The 14671-nt window shown below is 43.4% G+C and overlaps 1 protein-coding gene across 1 annotated transcript in view; it reads right to left on the bottom strand.

The window, feature by feature from the left end:
* Positions 1-14671, bottom strand: part of LOC128615389 (methyl-CpG-binding domain protein 5-like) — a 41655-nt gene that overhangs the window by 14188 nt on the left and 12796 nt on the right. Inside the window, exons 2-5 of the mRNA XM_053637436.1 lie at positions 10484-11121; positions 10254-10356; positions 9889-10069; positions 7359-9683 (exon numbers count right to left, since the gene is read on the bottom strand). Coding sequence (XP_053493411.1) covers positions 7359-9683; positions 9889-10069; positions 10254-10356; positions 10484-10596 — 2722 coding nt within the window. The 5' untranslated portion in view covers positions 10597-11121. The remainder of the gene's footprint in view (positions 1-7358; positions 9684-9888; positions 10070-10253; positions 10357-10483; positions 11122-14671) is intronic.

Below are 14671 nucleotides of genomic sequence, written 5' to 3'. Positions count from 1 at the left end.
GGGGTAGAGGAACTCCAGTGGCCTGCACAGAGCCCTGAACTCAGCCCTACACACCGCCACTAGAAAGTTTGTTGAACCCGTTACAATTTTCTGTATTTCTGCATAAATTTGACCTGAAATGTCCTAAAACTAGATAAAGAGAACCCAATTATATAAATGATACAAAAAACATGATACTTTTTACCTTTATTTTTTGAGTAAATTTATCCAACATTAAATATTTTTGTCAGAACCTTTGCTTTCAGTAACTGGTGTGACCTCCTTGAGCAGTAATCCATCCATCCACCCATCTTCTATACCGCTTATCATACTGAGTCTGCAGGGAACCTGGAACCTATCCCAGGAAGCATCGGGCACAAGGCGGGGTACACCCTGGACGGGGTGCCAATCCATCACAGGGCACAATCACATACACATTCCTTGAGCAGTAATAACTTCAACCAAACGTTTCCGATTGCTGGTGATCAGTCCTACACAACAAGTTGGAGGAATTTTGGCCCACTCGTCCTCACAAAACTACTTCAACCAAGTGATGCTTCCTTGCATGAACTGCTCTTTTTAGGTTCTTCCACATTTCTATTGGGTTGGACTGGACACTGGACATTGACTTGGCCATTCCCAAAATGTTACATTTATTCGGCTTTAACGATTTCTTTGTAGACTTGCTTGTAAGTCTAGGGTCGTTGTCTTGCTACATGACACACTTAGGGTATCCGTCCTTGAACTGATGCTTAACCATGTCATAGAATTTACTGATACAATACAGAATTCATAGGTCCATCAATAATAGCAAGCTGTCCTGGACCCGAGGCAGCAAAGCAGCCCCAAACCGTGATACAGCCACCCCCGTGCTTCATGGCTAGGATGAGGTTCTTATATTAGAATGCAGTGTTTGGTTTTTGCCAAACATAACACTTTTCATTTAAAGCAAACAGTTTTATTGTGAATTCATCTGTCCACAGAACATTCTTCCAACAGGCTTCTGACCTATCCATGCTGTCTTAAGCTAACTTCAGAAAAGGCAGCTGTGCTCTTTTTGGAGAGTAGTGTCTTCCTCCTTGCTATCCTGCCATGCAGACGGTTCTTGTTCAGCGTTTGCCTGATGGTGAGCTCACGAACATTGACATTACTCAATGCAAGAGTTGCCTGTAGGTCCGTAGATGTTACCCTGGGTTTTTGTCACTTCCCATAATATTATGCGCCACTGAAGTGATTTGAGTTGGACAGCCATTCCTTGGGAGAATTTATGCAGAAATACAGAAAACTGTAAAGGGTTCAGAACATTCTAGTATCACTGTATAAGGAATAACAATGTTGCTGTCCTGTACTCCCTAGGTAGTGTCCTTATGCATAATGTAGAACGCCATTTGAGATTTGGCTTGAGAGAATGCTTTACTTCTTGCATTTTTGTTGTAAACTTTGCATTCCGTCCAATCAGCATTTTCAATAAAGTATTGGCACCCTGATGTGCCGGTGGCCATTACGTTAGTTTGCTCCCAAAAGTAAATCCCCGAAAACATCAATTGACACAATTAGCCCCATTTTAAAATGCTTTGTTTGAATTTTGAGCACTATTTTAGTAAGTGTGCCTCCTCATAAAAATGCTGTTAAGCCTGATGCCACACTGGAGTCACATGATGTATACCTTGTTGGAATGTACCGCTTGTGTCAGGGGATCTGTTAATCTGGCAACTGTGTGCATACTGCAACACTTCTTCTGATGTGCTGTTGACTGCATACACACACTGTACAGTGAGACTGTATTCTATTACAGAGCAGAATGTCCCCACCAAACAGCGCTACTTGGCAACACATTAGACCCCAGGACTATCCAATTCCTTGCCCAGTGTGTGCGCAGATATACCTTCACATAATACTGCCCGTGAGTGGTTAAGGCTTTGCTCGGAACATTGTAGGTTCAAATCCCAGCACTGCCAAGGCGCTACTGTTTGAACCTTGTGCTAAACCCTTAAATCTCAACTGCTCAGTTCTATCTTGACTCAGCTGTAAACCATGTTGAGTAAAAATTTCAACCAAACAAAATCAAAAGTGAGTGCATGAATGAGTAAAACAAGTTAAACCTTTTTTTATTATTATTTTCTTTCCATTTGCTCCTTAAATAAGTCTTGGCTCATTCCCACTGAACATTCAGTTCTCCTCGATCAGATGACATCTACCAACCAGGGAGAATGAAGGCTAAAATGTGCTTCCTTGTGACATGTGAAGCCAGCCAACTGCATCTTTTCGAACTGCAACTCATGCTGCATCACAGGACAACATAAAACACTTGGAGGAAAGGGCTATCTGCCCTCTTCTGCATGCATGAGCTCACAGACACCCACAACTGGCTAGTGTCGCTGTGGCTGACAGGGGAGAGAGTGAGTATGCCATTCACTTACTCCCGGAGAATACAGCCAATTTTTGTTCTCTTGGCCTTCTGGCCACGGATGGCTGAGGCATCATCAGGATTCAACCTTGTGATCTCCTGATGACAGGGCAACTGCTTTTCTGTTGCACCATTCCAAAGCAAAATGACTTTTAACATGGCACAATAATTGAATATACAAGTGCTCATACTAGCATGAGCTAGGGTTCTGTGCACAACCCTTTGTTACAGCCAATAGTGCATCTGCCAATGATCAGTAGTGCTGTAGGTGAAACCAGCTTGTGCCTCAAGAGGATCAAAAGAGAAAGAAAAGAACTGTGCATGCAGATGGGCCACAATCAGGCAGATTCACTCTGAATTCTGTACTGAAGAGCAGAAAGTCCTATCAGAGCACATTGCTTACCATAATTGGCTACAACAGCCGGAGACCATGATGAGTGTCAATATTATCAGCAAAGAACAATAAAGTGCACCTCCAGTTGGGACATGAGTGTCAAAACTGGATTATTGGCAGTCCAGCAGCCAGAGGGGGCAGTGTGCTGGCTTCCTGGTACACACATGGACCCCTGATATCAATTGAAAAACATGTTAACAGCAGGGTGATCACAACATATGTGATCATTACTGATGACTAAATTGCTACAGTTTTACAACTGCTACATATCCACACTTAGACTGACATTTACAGCAAGTCAATGGACCATCACATGTATCATCATCAAATGGTTCCTTGAACACCACAGTGATTTTTCAATGCTTCTGTGTCCTGCACAGTCCCAGGATCTCGACCCCATCAAGTATCTCTGGGATGATCTTGAAAGGGATGTTTGCAGGAAGACAGAATTTGCACATCCGCAAACTGTATCCAGCATCTTATGCTTTCTGAAGGCTAAAGGGGGCACTTCAGAAACAACTCACTTGGGAACTTAGCATAGGGTCCGTATGAAGACAGCAGTAATACATACTGTTTAGCCTGCTAGAGGTAGAGTGCTAGAATGTGATGTGTATGCGGCAGTCTACAGGGGCAGTAAGAAGTTGTTGTGGCGTATACAGTGTATAAGAATGATAGCAGTTAGCCTGCTGAGCTTGAGGGCTCGCCCAGTATGGACAGCATGTATGATCTACTGATGCTGCTGGTTGCCGGGTAGGTTGCCATGGGAACCGTGGCGGGATGATTGGTGGGGCTGTCCGCGGTTTGATTCAGACTGCAACCCCTCCCCTTCCCACTACTGCACAACACCACACACAACAATACACATGCACACACAGTGTAAGGAGGAGGACCATGATTTAATGGGGTTTAGGGGATTGTGTTGGATGAGTGTGTTGAGTGAAACCACGCAGTATGTCAAGAGTGTGTTTGCTTGCACATTGTTGAGAGACTGTGTGTGTGTGTGTGTGTGTGTGTGTGTGTGTGTGTGAAATCCTTGCCAGAAAAGAGGCAGAAAAGTCAGAAAAGATTTATCATCCGAGCAGCTTTAAACCATTCACTCAGCCATTCCTTTGGAGTTACACCAAAAAAAAAAAAAGCTGTTACACCCATTTAGGACAAAGCATCTAAACGTGCCATTTTCTCTTTATTCCAGCACATTTTGTAACACAGTGTGCGTTTGTGTGTGCTCTGATCCTACCGTAAGTCCCAGCACATATTCAGATTTTGAAATCATGACAGCATCTGTGTTAAAGTCAAACTTTTACCATAGAATCCTGGCCAATACAAGAATCTGCTTGAGCTAATGCTAATTTCTCTGTTGCAGACTAATTTTGTCAACCTATGCCACCCCCCTCATTAACCAGTACATTTATTAGGCTTCTGTACAAAACGGTGCATACACTTCAACCACATCCAGTTGCTCTTCACAGTCACATGGCATAAAGGGCTCATGTTTATGATTGTGAGAGAGCAGGATTTTGGGATCTCTTCAGGTGAAAGACTGTGGACTGTGTGAACCTAGTCTACGTTTATCTACAAAACGCCAGATCGGTAGTTATGTAGCTTCAGAGATTCAGAGACTTCTGAAAGTCATGTCCAAAATAATCTTTTACAGCTTAAAACAGTAAACCATTATTATGGCTTGTTCGAGTCAAGCCATAACATGAAATATTTGCACACAAGTTCATGACCCTAAATGAGGAAAGTCAAAAAATTTCAAAGAGAATAAGAGAGATTAGCAGTATTTCAGACATCTCAAATGTGGAAATGGGTCAAACTGACCCTTAACATAATAGGGTTAAATATGTTTGTGTGGAATACGACGCACTAAACACCACATGCAAAGACGTTGAAATAATTATGAATCCAATTAAATAGCAAAAAATTGTATCATGACACGTGAGAGCACTGTATCAACAGCCATATGAGCACGAAGTTCCCTATGAAGACACATTTAAACCTGTGTCTAATTATCTGTGTATATCAGCATTTATACTGCATTTAACAATAGCAATAATGTTAGGCTTATAATTTGTTAGCTAGCTGTGTTACTAGGGCTGCACAATTAATCGGATATCGATCGTGATTACGATTCTGACTGCCCACGATTAAATGAACATGACATTGACGTTTAAAGTTCATCCTCCTCTCATAGAGATCTCCGCTGTTTTCTCCACTCAAATCAAGTGCCTCCTACACTTACAGCCAATCACATAGAGCTGCGCAGGGCTGACGTCATTTTGTAGTGCCAAAACCCGGAAATGGGGTTAGCATTTTAGCCCTCGAGCTGCCAGTTTCTCTGCGGGCTCCAGCGCTTGGGCGAGGGGAAATCTAGCACGATGCTAAATGGCACTACAGAGGTTGTCGGGGGACATTAAACGTCATCACGCTGAACTGGAAAAGTCTCTGCAGATAAACTGGTTCAGGTATGCTGTGCACAATTCCCCAAAAAAGGTGGATGAAGGTGGACCAGGCTTCATCCACGGAGTAACTACGTATTATGGAAAATGTTTTAAATCAAGTTTGGGAAAGTTGTGGGAAGCTTGGTGATGGTGACGTTGAAGCTGAGTGACCATGGTGTAGTTCGTTTATAGCATACGGTTAGCTGTTTATTTCTGGCGATTGTATTTAGGCTTCAAACTTCATAAAAGTTGTGTTCATTTGTGAAAATCATCTTGACGGACAGAACGTGTTAGTGTTGTAAACTTTTGTTGATCACAGAGCTTATTTTTTGCAATAATCCAAAAGCCTATGGGAAAATCCTATCGGGTTTTTGTCGAAGGAACCGGTGTGATGATAACTTCCAGGTTTCGGTATAAAATGACGTCATCCCCGTGTCACCACTCTATTGGGTGTTTTGTCTGCGTCTCTCCTCCTGTAAACACTGTTATTGCCTTTTCTGCAGATGCCTGAATTGTTTTAATTTGGTTGCATATCGATATATTTGATGCATATTTTCATTTGGTTGATGTTATTTTTATTTATCCTATATTTTGGATACAGTTTTATTTATATTTCGCTTCTACGAGATGATGCACTTTAACGACCAGTCTAATTTGATGTAAAGATTTGTACATTAGCAGGAATGTAGCACAACATGGAGGTGAAAGCAGCGGTCTGTTTATTTAAATGTGAAAGTGGAGTAAAAATATGTTGTCCCTAAAATCAATGAATAATCGTGATAAATAATCGTGATCTCAATATTGATCAAAATAATCGTGATTAGCATTTTGGCCATAATCGTGCAGCCCTATTGTATAGCAGTCTTCATTTTAGACATCTTCTAATGGCCTGCTTAACAACCTGCTTGTGTCATTTAAACTTAAACAGTATCATGTTTTGATAATGGTACTGGACACTAGGTTTTATAATAGTTTATATTAAATAGCAACTAGGTGTTGATATTAGCTTAATTCCTTTATAGCTCCACATACACAGTTTGTAAAAGTAACGGTAAAATTTCACTAACCATTAATACAAAAATGCAATGTGGCTCACAGCAAATAGCATCACATAGCTAATGCAGTGTGTTATTAATAGCACAAATGCACTGTTCTAGTGAAGCATGTCATTACTCTCCCATCTTTTTCTACTTTTAGTACAGCATGTGTTAAAATAAACTGAAGCAGAGAAGATCTGGGGGAACCCATGGATGATCTGGACAGTCAGCAAAATGCTAATAATCTCAAGGAGTGAATAGCCATTAGTTTTAACTGCCTTATCTCCAAACACTCATTTTACATCGAGAAAAAAAATCCTCATCTATGTTTTCTGCACTATGGTACAACTATGCTAGGCCCAGCTTTAATGCTTTCTTCACAGCAAACCCAAATGACTCATAAGTCCTTCATCTGATTGTTAGGAGGCTGATGGAGAAAAATCCAGATATGCAAGCGCAGCATAAAAATCAGACTGAAAATAAATTCCAAATACATTCCATGGTGGTTCAGTGGCCAGAGAACTTCAGTATGACTCACAGTAGGCCTGGATTATAGAAGTAGTCTGACAGAACACATTCAGATTTTCTCTTTTGCCATGAAGTTTGATCAACCAAGACAGATTGCTGATAGCTGGCTTCCTGTTTCCCCGGTGCCATGGACCAAAGGTTCTCCATCCCAGTCTTAGAGATGTGATGTGCTGCACTCTTTTTTTTGCCTGAAAAGAGTGCTAAACCACAAAACCATGCACTGCGTGGGTTTATAAACTACTGCCATAGCACAAGGGAATTAAATCCAAAACTACTCCAAGAAGACTATCCCTAGAGTTACTAAATGCAAAATGCACATGTACTATAATTACTCAGACATCTGTATATAGCCAAATCAAGTTCATAGAGAATTAGTAAATCACATTAAATACATCCTTCCCTCTCTTTGAACCTAACTATTTAACCTTTATTATATACCACAATCCTTCAGTGTTTTGATCCCTCCATGTACTTCCTAAATCTACAAAACCTTGTAACAAAATCACAAAATCACACTGGCCCTGGACACAGCCAACTGACAGCAAAGAAAAAGTATATGCCCCTGTTCTTACCTGTGTCAGACATGGCTTGGGCACAACTAGCATCATTGCTGTTGGGTACCATACAGGACATATTTGGCCGGATGTGTCCATGAGGAATGCCTTGTTGCTGTTGATGTACATGAGACAGCTGCTGTGGGTGAGTGCTTGGGTGTCCCATAGAAGGATGTCCTAGGGGAACCTGTCCACTTTGGCCCAATGGTCCACAGTTCCCCATAGCTGTGGCTTGCATCTGGTTCATCATACCAGGGAATGGAGTCTGAGGGCCTTGTGCACCAGGCTCCATGCTCTGACAGTGCATTGGGTCTGACTGACTGTGAAGCCGTTGTTGTAACTGCATGCTCTGTTGGGCCATGCCAGGGGGCATAGCACCCTCTCCAAAGTGCATCTGACTAGGGCCAACTGAAGGTAATGGCCGACTACTCCTGGCCATGTGGGAGCTCTGGTTGCTCATCGACTGAAGTAGCTGGGCCATGGAGGTGTTAGGAGGTAGACCTCCAAGCCGGGCCACTTTCCTCATTTGCTCTGGAGGAGGGCAAGTTGGCCTGGTAACACTCATATCCGGTTTCATCATGCTGAAGACCATGTTGTCATGGCTGCCAGCATTAGGAGTTTGCTTGCGCTTACGGAGAGGATCACGCTGCTGGGCCATGAGCTTGTCCCGCAGAGCTGCACGTCCACTCTGGCCCTCAGACATGGGCATTAGCATGGTCGAGCTGGGTGGTAACATGGGATTTAAAGTGTTGGGCCCTTCAACAGCCCTGCTACCACTACTTCCACCACTAAGAGAGCAAGGCATCCCATTGCCACCATTTCCGTTATTACTAGCACTGGAAAGACTAGCATTTCCACTCCCCATGCCACCAGTACCTGCACCCATTCCTGTGCCAACACCCATACCAGCCCCACTGCTACCACCAAGTTTGTTTTGATTTGCTAGCTGTGCTTTGGCTGCTGCTGAGAGTAGACTACTGGCAGGGAAAGAGGCAGAGTTGTGTTGGTTGAGGATCTGGTTGAGGGGCATGCCCAGTAGTCCAGGGTGGTTCTTCTGGGGAGCACTACTGCCTGAGGCTGGGGGAAACATGGAGTTGTGCTGACTGCTAATCGCATTACTCATTCCCGACAGAACCTGGTTGGGGTCTTTGTACTGATGGAGTGTGTCAGGCTTGGAAGAGGGGCTGGAAGGCATGGTGGGTCTGGGCGAGCCCATGGAGGATCTGGGTGAGCGTGGTGGAACCTTTATGCTTCCACATGGGCCCTGGGGCCCTGAGGGCATGGCAAAGCTCCCATGCTCTGATGAGGTGGAAGAGGAGCGGGATCGCTGTGGAGATGCTTCCATGCGGGCCATTGCAGGCCCAGACATGTGCACAGGGGACGTAACTGGTGAGGGGGAGATGGAGGTGGCTGCTCCATGCTGAGTCCTCTGCATGTGTCCACCATGGCCAACTGGCCCAGGCTTCACTGTTGGTAATGGAAGGTTGCTTGGCAACGGGACAATGGCAGGAGGGATGTTTACATTCATCACTGGTACCTGAGAGTGGGCATTGGGCTGGAAGTTGGATGGGCTTGGATTTGTCATGGGACTTTGAATGGAAGGTTTGCTGGGAATGGGGTCCAGAATTCCCAGAGGGTCCTTCTCAGAAGTCATCTGTTTTTTCTGGACCGCACATGTGGGGGGCATAACAGAGGGAGGAACAGGGTGAGGAATAGGGTGAGGTGCAGACTGGGCCTTGTGGTGAAATACTGCTCTGGTCATGTCCATGTTAGGTGGGTAGCTGACATTACAGTGTGGCTTTTTCATGATAGGGCTTTTGTTGGGGACTGGGGGTGAGAGAGGCGTGTTAGTCCTACCAGCCATGGCACATGATAACTGGGTGGCAGCAGAACCATGGATCATGACACCAGGAGGGGACATGGGTGTCCTGCTGTTGCCATGAATTGGGCTGGGACTACCAGCTCCCTGAAAGCCACAGGGATTACTTCGTGCAAATCCATCCGGACTACCCAAAGAGTCTGTTCTAGGGGACAGAGAGCCATCCCCATACGCCTGCAAACCTGATGAAGGACTCAGCATGCCTCCAGGTCCACTGCGGTATGGGGACTTAGGCCCTGGCTCATTACTGCCCAATCTTTGCCGTGGGTATCCAGAATAATGCTCTGGCTGCTGAGAACTGCCCATGTCTGAAGAGTAGTGTCGTGGACCTGCTGCCATCATCATCTTGAAAGGGTTCTTACAGTCAGGTAGTGTTGAGTTGGGCAGCCCATCATGGGACTTATTCCTTATTGCTCGAGGGGTTGCTGACCGCTGGATGGTAGGGACCATGGACGTCACAGCACCTTTAAAGGAAAACAGTTTAAAGGAAAACGGGGACAAAATAGCCATTAAATCCAGAGAATGAAAAAGAAAAAATATAAATTTTAAGAAGCTGGAGCTGTAAATAGTCAAAAATTACACAGGTCAAAAGTATGGCTTCTAAACATTTAGCACATAACACTTTAAGCACAATCTCAATCAAAACACGAGAAGATGAACACATCATACTTGTGCCTCCACTGGGACCAGTCAGCGTTAGGGAGGGGTGTGGTAACTCCATACTTTTGTGCAGAGTGGCTACAGCTATGAGCTTTCTCTTGTGGATGCAAAGCTTTGTGACATCCTCATCAGCCTTCACATCCTCTGCAGTCCTCTGTTTGACAGTGGCCCCGGGATCGAAATTAAACACCTAAGGAAGCAGTGGTTATTAAAACGGCTTGGCCTTGCCTGTGGTCATACATTACTATCAAAGTGTACTTTCGCTATGACTTTGCATATTAATTCACTGACCTACTTATTTCCAGAGGTAATGTAAATTCATTAAAGTTTTACAAAAGAAATGGGTATGAGGTGAGGATAAGATGACGACTGACCTTGGGGAGGATGAGTGGACACTCCAGGCCACACTTACAGGTGCCATCCGTGAGTAGGTAGGACTTCACCTGTTCAAGGCTGGACAGCACTGATCCACTGGGACTGTGAGACAATTCATTAGTGCTACATTTGTGCCATACAAAAAATTAAGCATTCACTGATCTAGGACTAAGCATCGTGGCTCATATCAAAGTATTTATTAATATTAACACCCATATACATCCTTTACCTGATATAGATGACCCCAGCGGACTCCAATTTTCGCTGCCAGCCAATAGGCACCTGGGTAGGCGCAGGCTGCCCCTCCCCCTCCCCTCTCTCACTCTCCTTTCCTCCATTCATTTTTCTGGGTTAGCGCTTGACTCCGCTGGAGAGATCACAGGTTCTTCACTGTCCCAACACTACTTGTCATCGTGTCTCTCGGAAACGGGAGGACAGAGCGCTACAACTTTCCTCTAAAGAAGTTGGCTGTGGCGAAATGTGTCCGGGGCTTGGTGCACGTGAGGCAGGCTCACAGCGAGACCACGCCTCTGGTGAGCCTCATCGCGCTGCTACTAAATGTAGATGGGGATTCCCATGTCGGTCTCTGACCAATCAGAGCCATGAGAGTTGTGATGAAGTTCCTGGGCTACATATGCAAAACAAAAAGCACCTTAGAGTAAAAAATGCATGATTACAGTGCAAGCGCACTGCAAGCCACTGTGCAGCACGCACATTCAGCACAGCAAGAGATGACTCTCCAGGTCACAAGACTGCTCCTTCCAGAAGTGGATGATTCTCATTTTCTTTCAGGCTGATCAGTTTAAACGGAAAAATCCCATCACACGCTTGGCCAACACGTTAGAGCCAGTATGATTTGCATGATTACTGTGAGAAAGAAAGGAGGAAAAAAATAGGTTAGGATACTTAAACAGTTTTTGAAACTTCTTTGTAATGGTTAAAAAAAATAGCTGTGAGGACTGGACTGTTAAAATCATTAAAGGGGCTGAGCAACAGAAACAGCATTTGTGGGGAAAAGGAGAAAGCATCTCTTATCACTCTGAATCCTTCAGTTCTGACAGAGCTTTGTTATGGAGAGAGGAGTGCACCCTCCACACCGCATACATTTCAGCACTGGGTGAATCATCCTTGCTCTGTATTTCCTGTTGTGCATGACTAATACAGTAGAGCGGGACCAAACAGGAGGGTATAAGAAGGTATGAATCTTTGTACTCGTCACATACCTCAGTGCAAAATTAAACAGGCCAGCTTTAACATGAACGATAATTTGCCTTAACAATATAGATCCGATTCACATCCACTTTATTTTAAATGGAAATATACACTCAAAAGCAAAAAATGGCAACATATAAACAGAAATCAAAACTAAAAATTTAGCCAGGTCTGCAGGAGAGTACTGTCCCTTGGGAAGTTCACAGAGGACGTTTTAGCTTCTAACTAGCAGAACAAAGGAACCTACGGCTTTTACAGATATTATAAAATAACAAAAAGGCAAGAAAAGCTTCTCAGTATACTGAATGGTGTGTTTCTGTTCAAATCCGAGTTGCTTATAGCAGCGGTCTGCAATATAAACTTGTTTCGCTTCTTGTGCTTTTTTCAACACCACATGCCTGTATACAGTGTAAACACAGCCACGCCCCCAAACCCCAAAACACAGGAGCCACTCTTTGGACCACCCACACCCAATGATGTCTATTAGAGCTAAATTATAGTTTTTATTTAATATAAACACAGAGCTCAGAAGTTATGATGAATTAACCAGGACTTAAGAGCAAGTCTGAGCGTGATGTTTCCCCAGAAATCATACACAAAAACACCCAGCATACTGTACAACCCCAAACTGCACCATTATGACCCTAAAAATAGTGTGCCTCAAATGATGAGTAAAGGACAGCTTAGGAATTTATGCCGTTGAACGACGCGTGCACATTTCATGCGTCGTTCAACATCATCAATTCCTAAGGTAAGAAATGTCTCGGTTGTTTAAACACCCATCTCCATTTTTAACACCGGTATTTTATCACGGTCATTCAAAAGTGTAGGCTGTTACGTCATGTTGGGATTTACTGTAGCGCACGGCAACTAGCACTGTAGCCATTAGTCTTCATGAACACGGTAAGAAAAATATGTCCAAACTCCTCTCTTTGAAAGAGTCTTTTCTACAAGTTGAAGGCTTGAAACTTGCTTTTTGTTTTATCCATACACTTGCTGCTGGAGTCACTGAGCACATCTCTGCACCATCTGAAACATATTAGCTAGAGGTATATGCAAGTATACAGGTATATGTTCTATAGGTAAAAATATATCAGACTGGTGTTGGCCAACTTGACGCACTGAAAGTATCAAATGTTAGAAACTGAATTGTTTATCATGTTGGAGTACTGATAAAGTATCAAACATTCATGATCTTGTGTAACTCTAATCTCAAGTTGAGCCATTTCTGCCAATGCAGAACCTATAGGTTACATGCGCTACACTAGTTGATACAATGATGTTACAGGTTGTTTTCTTTTAAAACTAAGTCACAACAACCCTGTTTGCTAATTAGGAAGATGGCGGCAAAAATTATTTTCCATCATCTGCCTTTGTAGCCACCTGTAAATATAACCGGTCTGTACAGGATTTCGCTGGGTTTTTCCTGATTGTTGCGGCCAAAATGCTTGATTTGGCTTTTTAAAAAAAAAATAGCGATGCAACTTGCGAACCATCCATCCATCCATCTTCTACCGCTTACTCCTTCTTCAGGGTCGCGGGGGAACCTGGAGCCTATCCCAGGGAGCATCGGGCACAAGGCGGGGTACACCCTGGACACAGTGCCAGTCCATCGCAGGGCACACTCACATACACATTCACACACCCATTCATAAACTACGGACACTTTAGACACGCCAATCAGCCTACCAAAGCATGTCTTTGGGGGACTGGGGGAGGAAACCGGAGTACCCGGATGAAACCCCCGCAGCACAGGGAGAACATGCAAACTCCGCACACAGATAGCCCCAGCAGGAATCGAACCCCGGAGGTGTGAGGCAAACGTGCTAGCCACTAAGCCACCGTGCCAACTTGTGAACGTTAACCTTTTTTTTGCGCAAAACTACTTTAATTGGCAAAACTGCAATTGTTTTGCACGGTCACTCAGAGTGATGTTTGTTGGAGAAGAGACCTTTTAGCTGTACTCATGTTCGACGCATGTGAATTGAAGAGGGCTTTGACTGAATGTTGTGTAATTTGAAAAATTCCAAGCTCCTTCGAATATTGCGGCGTTTGCTTGATTTTGCATTAATTTCTGCGATCGCAAAATCCCGGAGGGACTGACTATAGTGTGATTTAAGCCCGTTGGTTGTGTACATCACTACCGTCTCTTGGTAATTATTTAATCTCCACACTCGTTATTTGATAAAGAGATTACTCTGTGTTTAACAGATATAACTTACTTCCCTTTTGGGTACGTTTTACCCAGTACACACGACTCACTTTAATCGGTGACTGAAAAATATTCCAACTTGTCTGAAGCTCTATAAATTGGAATATTAATAATAGGCATCAACAGTGATCCAATATGGCGTTGTGCCGATGTTGGCTGGATTTGTGTGTGCTATGTGGGAGCATGATTTTTTTTTCTTCTTCAAAGCTAGACCACAATGCAGTTCTTTTTGCTATAAAATATATTCTCAGGTGACTGTATGCCTTGTACCTCCTGACAGAATAGAGGTAAAGCTTGATGTAGATCTATGTGATAGTTGGTTGGAGAATATCTAATACTAGACACATAAAATAAACACAGCCTTAATACACTGACTAACTGAGTCCTCTCTGATGCATAGTTGCTATTGTTCTCAGCTGCTGGCTAATGTGTGTACTTGTGGAACCGGACTGATCCTTCATGTCTCTATGACAAAGCAGACTGAAGAGTACAAAACATAAAATAATTCAAAGGCATTAGTCTAAACACAGCTGTTGAGAGGAAATGGATTTAAAAATGGACTCGAAAAACATAGTCCATTTCTCTTCTGAGCACTACGTACTGACGTTTGATTAAGAATGTACACAAAGCCTGTTTTCTGTTGATCCTAGTCAATGAATTAAGGGTATATTTCTCTGCTTCAACCAACAAGTTTATCAAAATCACAATCTCGATCCATTTCTCAATGTAATTTGATTCGAGAACAGTATCGAACCTGCATCATTTGTACTAGAATGTGTCAATATTCATCGTGATTCACTGAGCTTGAATCGAATGAGCATGGATGTTGTACTACATGATCTCAAACTCACTTGACACTTGCACTGAGCAGGAACAAATCTGTCCTAAACAAATGTTATATAGTGACTATTTAATTCTTCAGTACTAAACAAACAATGACTAAATGCAGGAGTTGATCAAGAAGGATTTTCATCCACAAATGGCAGATTCGTG

The sequence above is a fragment of the Ictalurus furcatus genome, chromosome 12, assembly GCF_023375685.1.
Source record: "Ictalurus furcatus strain D&B chromosome 12, Billie_1.0, whole genome shotgun sequence".
Taxonomy (NCBI): domain Eukaryota; kingdom Metazoa; phylum Chordata; class Actinopteri; order Siluriformes; family Ictaluridae; genus Ictalurus; species Ictalurus furcatus.
The sequence above is the reverse complement of the archived record's forward strand: the minus strand, read 5'-3'. Positions and strand labels throughout refer to the sequence as shown.